Source organism: Corvus moneduloides, chromosome 3 (assembly GCF_009650955.1).
Source record: "Corvus moneduloides isolate bCorMon1 chromosome 3, bCorMon1.pri, whole genome shotgun sequence".
In the NCBI taxonomy this organism is placed as follows: Eukaryota; Metazoa; Chordata; class Aves; order Passeriformes; family Corvidae; genus Corvus; species Corvus moneduloides.
The window spans coordinates 101,479,684-101,488,869 of NC_045478.1; the positions used below are offsets into that span (position 1 = coordinate 101,479,684).

Below are 9,186 nucleotides of genomic sequence, written 5' to 3' on the forward strand. Positions count from 1 at the left end.
GTCTGTGCCCACCAGCCACAAAAACAGAGTTATGCCAAACAACTGTGTCCTGAACTTTATGGCTAATTAGCTGTTGAAGCTGTGCCCAAGAAATAGGTTCTGTTGCCCATGGGAAGAAGTGTGAAGCCACTATTAATGTCCCAGCTCATATCTCTTAGTAAGTCTTATGAGCAGTGCTGCTTAAAGAGACTAAATGTACAACAGGGAATTAAAAATTATAGTACCCCTTTCACTGACTGAAATATTGTAAACTTGTTACACTGGGGCCAGGATTGGTGTCAATGTACTTTGTGTGAAAAGTGCAATAGAAGCATTAGTATTTGACAGCCCTGGTTGAAATAAGTGAAATTAATGGAGCTCTTTTCATATACGACAAGGCCATGGCACCCCTTTCATGCTGCTTACAGACAGAGAAAAGTCAATACTTTTTTATTACTTGATGCTGACCTACATTTTGCACTACAAGTGCCAGGCCCACTAATTGGTTTCAGTTGTGAGAAAAGTTTGCCCCAAAGAAACACTGGAGCAGATAAATCAATCTTTTTTAGGGTAGCTTAGTGGGTTTTGAGCACTTGAAATGACATTTGTGTTGTATTGACAGAATGGGTTGTTACACTCATTTTGTCATGTCAGAAGGCCCTGTACTAGTTGGAAGTATTGTTAACCAGTATTGATAAATTTGCTGAGAATAAAAGTTAGCTGGATCAACATTTTACTTGTCTAAAAGCTTGCTGTTTCTGGTTTGCTTCCTTGTTAGAGACTTCTGTGGCTATTAAAAGGTCAGGAGGCTTACTATGACAGCTCAATTTAAGACTCTAATTTCACTATTACAAGCATTAGGATCATAGGAAACACTTAAATATGACCACTTAGTGTTAAACAGGTGGGGTTGTGGAGTATAGCTCTACAGTGACACTTGGCAGTACTGCCTGGTTTCCAAAGGAGTTGTGCATGTGGGATGTTTCCTGGCTTTGTGGGAAAGCTAGATTGCTCAGTGGCTTACCCTACACTAAGAACGTACCTGCTGCAGGGACATATGTGCAGAATTTCCCACTGCATCCTCTGAAGTCTTGGTGTCCACCTGTGGGGTATTGGTTTCAGAGTATTGTTTCCTGGTTTTACTACTCAGTAGCATGAAGATAGAATTATGATTCCAGCAGCTGTGCTCATTTTTCAGTTATTTCTTCTGCCATTAATTCTTAACAGAATTTATGTTTAGAATGGGTGTTTTATATAGAGAAGAACAGAAGAGACCTAATTCACTACAGGAGCAACAGATACAATTCCAGCACTACAAAAGAATTTTTCTGAGGTCCAAACTTTTCATGGATTGTTGACCTTTCTCACAGCACATGGTGCCATGGTTGCCATAATGCATTTATACATTGTCTTTAGTATTTTTAGATAGACTCAGAAAAGGATTCTGAATATCTGCTCTGAATATCTGCTATTGATGGAATGCTTTACATTACAGAGAATACTTTTCATTATACAATCTATATTTGACACTTCTGCACATGTTGCTTCTACTCACCTATGAAGGAAATCTATATTCGCACAACCTAACACAACTTTAACCTCCATTTATGCAACCAAATCCCTGCTTATTCAGCAAACCCAAATTTTGTCATTACAGAGAAAGAAAAGACTATGCTATACTATAAATCAGATAATGTGTTTATTGTATGCTTATTGTTCCAAGTTTATCACATGCATAACAGCTTCATAATTATTATGGACTTCAGAGATTTGATATATGAAATTACCTGAAGTGTGTGTGCAGAAGCTGAGGATAAGTGGTAATAATAGTGCTCTCTGCCTTACAATCTGTGAGTAGATATGCTACTGCTGTTTGTCTATTCTTGCTTTGGTCTGAGGCAGCTGACTTTCTACTTCATTACATTTCCAAGAAGATACTCAATTGTAATTCCTATCTCATTTTGAACTACATTTTTATATTACAGGATATTGTAGAGTACTCTCAAAATTGCTTGGAGAGAAACACTGTTAGTACAAATTTGTTTCTAGAATATCACAGAAGGCATTTTCAAAGGCCTCCAAACCAATATGAAGGTCTACAAGGTCTTGTTCATTTGCCAGCGTTTGTACGTGATCTGTATTTATGTAAGTCTGCATAGTCAGATGAAAAATGTCTTTGGAATTTGCTTTAATAACATTCCAAATATAGACTATGTAACCATTTGGCAAGTCTCATTATGACATCAGAGTGCTGATTGAGACAAATCTTTGGTGGCTTTATGCCACCTTTTTTGACTCCATTGTTTCGAGCTGATGAGCTCACAAGCTCAAGTAGTCAAATGTATTGAAAGGGTCCATAGGTTTTGTTAAGCTCTGTCAGTTGAACTTGAGTCACTTAAAATTTACTAGAGTGAAAGGAGTCAAACCTGGACAAGTTTAAAAAGGAAGCATTACAAACAACTTTGTTTGGGAATTTAAAAGTAGGTTGCAGTACTGAGAATTACAGGTCTCCGATGCTGAGAATTATATGACATGATTTAAGAATGCATTGTGGAAAAATTCCATAAAGCTCAGCTCCATGCTCCCGTGATCCTGAGAGTGCAAAACTATAGGGTCAAGCTCACCAATATGTGTGAATTCATACTGGTAAGCCTATTCATTCCAGCTACCAACAGTGAGGAACTGATGGTGAAACTAATTTTGAAGAAGCTAGTTTTTCTCCACTCACAACCTATGTTCTTCAAAAGGATTATTTACATAACTTCATAACTTCTATGCCATGTAGCAAATAGCTTAAATTCAATATGATTCCTATCAGAATCAATGAGCAGTGCATTGCTGGACTTCCCTGCATGTTTTGAGTTGTCGTTTCACCATCACATTAGATGGACGTGAGAACCTGGCTTCCAATTCCTTTCCCTTTATGCTGCTACAATGGTACAGTAACACAGACTCTCTTCAGTTCTGTGAGGTAGATCTTGCAAGGCCAGGTGGTGTTTTCAGGCCTTACTTTATCTCTCTGTCGAAATCTGGTTAAAATATTTATCTTCAAATACAGAAACAACAGAAACAATATCTTTTTCCTAAAAACATATTTATATTTTATATTAATTCTAGCATAACATTTATCTAGTATACATTCTTAACTTCTTTGATTAATGTAACTCTAAAGTCAGCATGCTTTTATTTATCCATCAGACTCTGTAATGTTTCCTAAATGTGGTCAAACATAACTGCTGTCGTCATAATCAGAGCCAGTTGTTTAAATGCTCAGTTGTGAGCATCTAGTGGAATAGTTTTAAATAACAAGATAAACAGTACAGCTGCCAAACCAAAGTAATCTTACACTGCGGGGGCGTGTGGCACAGAAAATTTCCTCTTTGTCATTTTGATTTGAGTTTGAAGCTGGACCTGGGCTTAGTTCCAGCTCAAAAACACTGTTCACTTCAAAGGCTCCTAAATCGTCCCAAGGAGGTAATTTTGGCAGCCAATTGTTTTTGTTTGGCCAGGAATCCTAATAGCAAAAGCCGTCTGCTCCAGCAAATGAAGATCTCTATAATGCTCAGCCTTCCCATTCCTGATTTTATCCTGATATGGGGGGTGCACAGGTTTCACTGGTTTCCCTGTCTCACCCAACGCTCACCACTTGTTAAACTGTTCACGATTTGTTAAGCTCTACGTAACTGTCCTGCGCGTTAATTAATAAGAGACTTCCTATGTTAAAAATAATGGATATCGTGTTCTGCTCTGAATTACTGCTTAATCCTAAATTATTGCTGGATTATCTGCTTGCTTTCTCAGCAACTAAAGCTGGTTTGTTGATTTTTCCATTCCCATGAACAGAATTAGTCTGGTTAATTTACTGAATTAAATATAACTAGCTTCACTTTAGAAGAAAACCATTTGCAGTTGTGTTGGAGATACTATAATATTTATTATAATAATTATATGGACAACTTTTCCTGCAGTAAGAAGGTGCTTGTGATGCTGAACAGACACTGAAAATTAGAATATTGTGCCATGCTTAAAGTTTAATATGAAAATAAGCAAGTAGGCTGTTTCTGTTGAATAAGAAATTGGCCAGTCAAAGGCATAGAGAAAGATTAAAAAGTAAATCTTGTGAATCATTTAAGAATGGAATAGTCAGATTATTTAATTTTGAGTGTATATCTGCCTTGCTATTTTGAGATTTATGCACCAGAATTTTGGAGGAATCATAGTTAACAAATTTAATTATGAGATGTAAGAAATGATATGGTTCCATTTTGGCAACGTGCAATGCAGATGAAATGCAGGTGGGACCAGTCAGTGTTTGCATGACGTTTACTAGAATTCAGAGGTGCTCTGTTTGTAGAGATGCAGCTGAACTGTTGTTTGTGAAGCAGCTAAATCCAAATTGTCCAGGGAGTGATAATTCTGTTTCATGTCATTAAAAAAAAAAAAAAAAAAAAAAAATTATTCTCTTTTTAAGAGAAAATGAAGCCTTTCAAATTGGGAAATGAGTTGAAAAGATAAAACTTCACTTTCATTCACTTATGGCCTCAGACATCCCATGAAGATGTTTCAATTTCATCCGCTTCTGCAGAGCTACTTGTTGTCAATAGAAAACAGTACAAAGTATTCAGAGCGACTTCTTAAAAATGAACCATCAAATCCTAAAAAGCTGAGAGTTCATCTGTGGCATGTTACTTTCTAAAAGTAAAAACCATTTTAATGTAAACCAAGTGTTTTCTATTGTTATACTATCCTCAGTATTTCAGGTTCAGAGAAAATAATTTTATTAGGACTGTAATACCTTGATCCTAAATACCATGGACTTGCTAATAATTTACCAGGAGTATTTATTAGTAAGTAGACAAATAAAATATAGTTTACAACACTTAGTTTGTTTTACTTTCTCGTTTGTTGGCTGAATTGACATCGTACTCTTAAGGCATAGTTTCATTTGTGTTTCCCTTATTCAATTTAGATTTTTAAGCATTTGCATTTAAAAAATTAAATGTAATAAGTAAGAACTTTTCCTGGGAAAAACACATGTTCAGGGATCACCCTGCTTCTCCTAATCAATTTGTTGCCATTAATATTTACGTAATATATATTAATTTTTTTTTACCATTTCTTATGGAGCTGGTTTAGTATCCATATTTCAAAGTTAAGCAAGGTAGAAAAGTTAAAATATAGCAGGGCTGTTGTGCTTTCCTTAACCTGCTTGGTTGCCAGGGAGGAGAATAAACTTTTGTTTACCATGATTTGCCAAAGGCTCTAAAATCTAGTTTCTAGAGCAGGAAATTTCTGCAGTTCTTATAGTGGCTGAGAGTTTAAAATACATCTTTTCTTGCAATTAAAAATGCTTGTGCTCCTCTTCAAGGTAATATTCATATAATGTAAAAATGTATATTTAATATCCACTGTTTTGCATAATTTACATTCTATCTTACATAATAAAATGTAACTAGAAGACAATATTTAGAACTCTGAAATACCTTAAAAAAAAGGCAAACCCATTTAAGCCTAACATCATTTTTTTGTCTCTCTTCTCTCTAGGACTTTGAAACACTGTTTTCATCGATTGCTCTCTTTGAAAAGTTTGGAAAAACTTACTCCAGCACTGGGCAAATAGTGTAGTTGTCCTGGAAACTACAAACTATAAGACACATGAAAAGTAGTCAATAAATGTATTTCAGCAAATATACAGCAGCATGTTGACTGAATGTCCCATAAAATACACCTTTTGTGATTTGTACTGTGTCTGAAGTAATGTTAAGTGATTTTGCTTGATATTTAGGCAATATGGCTTCCAAGATTTATCAAAAAATATTTATTTTTTAAAAAAATTTATCTTAAGAAAATTATTTCTGCTATATTTTATTTAGTATTATCAACTTAGGATACAAAACCAGTGTCATCAAATAAAATACTCGGAATCACATTTCTTTATTACACATTTGTAAGTGAGGTTAACTCTAAAAAAGAAAAAAAGTTTAGAAATTTGTATCTCTTTTTTTTCTCACAACTATAAACATATCTGGTTCATCAGGGTTGTTCATCATCTTCAGTCTTGTTGGGTATCCTTAACCAATCTGTGACTTCAGAAGTGCAGGATAGGCATCTACATGGAAGATAAAATACTATTTAAAATCCTGTTAGCATTTCTGTGGGTGAAAGAATTTCAGTCTTGGAAAAAAAAAGAGTTCTGAAAACATATATACCTTATTACTGGATCAGTTTTTCTATTTCCACTTAATTTCCTTTATCACTACCTGTGCATTTACTCGTAGTCCTGTATGCTGTGAGTACATAATCGTGTGATGCTTGGTCAGAAGAACACATTTGATGACACAAAACTGATACTTCTTTCCTCTGTCCATTAGCAAGCAGTCCTGCAAAATATTGAGTATCCTCAGAGCCCATCCACTTCAAAAGGCTCAAGGAATTCAGCATCATGGGAAGATCTCAGCATATCTAAAGATCAAACTATAAGCTGATTCTTAAAATCATGTGAGTGAATTTTTACAGGAGTTTTATGCTGAGTTTTCTATGATACCATATTTGCTTTTCATATCATTTGACTATATTTGAATCAAATATATCTGTTTATCTGTTATTTAGTGGTAGGCTTTTTATTACTAGTTTTTTTCATTTGATTCTTCTGGCCCCTATAAATGTGAAGAAAACCTCAATATCTGCTTGTATCAATACTTTCTGAACCTGGTCTAGTGGAAAGTGTGCCTGCTCATGGTATGGAGGTTGGAACTGGATGATCTTTAAGGTCCCTTGCAACCTCAGCCATCCTATGATTCTATAAACTAGGAGTCACAAATTTCCCTTCTCTAGGTTTTTGCCTGTCAGGCTATCTGAAAAAGTTTTACTGCTACCACACACCATAGTAAAAGCCCTTCCAACTCCATTCCAGCAGGTTGCAACAGCAGACACTGGGCTTTACTGGTATTACTTTATGGAGTTTGTTGTTTTGAAGCTTTAAAAAGTTTATTTGTATTAAGAAAAATTAAGTCTGGAAAGTGGGAAGCAGCCACCCCAGCTGCTGAGTTTCCCAGATAAGATTTAATCTGATCCAATGTATCAGAGTGCTTTAGTTGTTCCTGGAAGGGATTGAACATGAGACACTTGTGCAAAACTGTTGATGAATAAAGATGGCACAGTAATTTTTATATGTGAGAGCTATCTATTTGATTGCTCCAGCTTTAAGGTAGTTCATTACAGTAATTCACCCTGTGTTGCCTCTTTAACTTCCTACCACAGTTTCCCATCAGTCCGATTAGAAATGGCAATGCCTTTATCAGATTAATCTTTCTTTCTCTTTCTTCCTTTCAGTATCTCTGACCCCAGGACAAAGCAAAGCCTCCCACTCAGCCCTTACTGCAGGGTGGTAGTGCTCATAGCTGAGGGTCCAGAGCACAGAAGGAGGTTACACACTTCCAATGGGAATTGTTTGATACACAGACACCTTTCCTCCTCTTACCAAAAAAATACCAAAGCTTTTCTGTTTCTATGTAGATAACCAGAAACATTCTTACACAAAAACCAGGTCTGTTTACTTTATTAGATAAATAAGCATCCACAAAACTAATAAAGTAGCAAACGTATTACCTGTGAGGTTTGGATTTTGGGCATCTTTTGCAAATTGTATTTCACAGGGAACCCAATTTTCTTTATCTGGAGTTCAAACAGAATTTATGTCATTCATGAGCACATAGCATCCAAACTATTTTGTGTGGCCACAGTATAATCCCGGAATCCTTTTATTTCTCATTAAGTATATCCATCACTTTCTCATTTACATTTAGACAAACTATTTAATAATTATTCTAGAGGGGCCATTTTGTTTTGCTGTCTTGCTTAAATCAAAATGTTTTACAGTTTTAACTAAAGCCAGTTAAAGCTAAAATTTTGATATTTCTATTCACTGCAGTAATATAATGAACAAGACAGGAAGAATTTTGATGATGTCCTTATGTAACCAACTGTCTATCAGTATAAATACTGATAGTGTAAGTGGTTTTACTTTACTCCTGTACAACTTTCTTACTGATATAGTTTCCCCTTCTGTTTTAATTATCAAATTGCTTTTTCGAGTATATTTGAATAATGTTTTTTTTAACATTTTGTATACTCTGGGTTTTCCTTATTAATAAAATTGTTGGTTCATAACATGCTATGTACTTCAGAGAAGACATTTCTTTCTTATAGGAGATGTTAAAATCTATTCTCACAGTACAAAATCTTAACACACAGAATGGCACCAGAAAATGAGCTGAAAATTTGTAAGGACCTCCTGGACCTTGATGACCCTGCAAGACTTGTAGCCTCTTAGAAATGTAGTTTACTATGACATTTAGCAAAACTCTCACAGCAGTACCTGAAAATCAAGAAGAATCACTGTGATGGTAGGGAATTTGACAAATATCAGTCTTCAGAAAAAGAGGAATGTATTGAATGTATTTCAGTTAATTGTAGTTTAACAAATGTGAATAGTAAAGCATCCATAGCCAAACTACAGCAAAGGACCGGATTGCTGCTCTCTGCAATAACAAAATAGGGCCTTCAGCATGCAGCAAGACAAGAATGGCCCTTGCTTTTCAGCAGAAGAAAAGTAGTTTTTGTAATTTGAACTGCTTTAGTTTACATGTGCAGAGGAAAAAAAATACTGTTTAGATTTTTCCTGCTGCATGTCTGCAGAGGCTTAAGAACACCTTTAGAAAACAGCACATACTGGGAAGAACCCATCCTCTCAGTGCACTACCAGAGCATCTCATGGTGTGTCACTTACATATTTTTGTCTTACATACAAAAAGCCTGGAACCTAATACCTTGATGCCCACCTATATCTGAGCAATTTTTATAGATCATAGACCTTAATAATAATGATGTTTGGTTTGTATCAGATGCACTGGCCTCTCTCTACATGCCAGGTGCTGAGGGTTCAAAGCTGCTTTGCACCTCTTTGCTAAAGACCAATGATCTTTGGATTCAACCACTTGTGGGGATGGCAGTGCTCGTAGAAAGATGCAGGCAAAGGCATTAAAAGGAAAGAGCTATGTGCAAAAATTGGCTCACAACCTGTCTCATCCTGAGAAGCTTCAGGTATATTAGAAAATGTCTGGTAACATCTATTCTTACCAAAACTATCTGCTGTTGCTCAGTGGATTAAAGATCCTTCAGTATTGCTGCCCAATAGTTTTTTTGACT

At 35.7% G+C, this 9,186-nt stretch overlaps 1 protein-coding gene across 1 annotated transcript in view; it reads left to right on the forward strand.

The window, feature by feature from the left end:
* SPATA17 (spermatogenesis associated 17) overlaps window positions 1–8,109 on the forward strand; it is an 88,161-nt gene extending 80,052 nt beyond the window's left edge. Inside the window, exon 10 of the mRNA XM_032103010.1 lies at window positions 5,524–8,109. Within this exon, the coding sequence (XP_031958901.1) occupies window positions 5,524–5,604 (81 nt within the window). The 3' untranslated portion in view covers window positions 5,605–8,109. The remainder of the gene's footprint in view (window positions 1–5,523) is intronic.
* The last annotated feature ends 1,077 nt before the right edge of the window (window positions 8,110–9,186 follow it).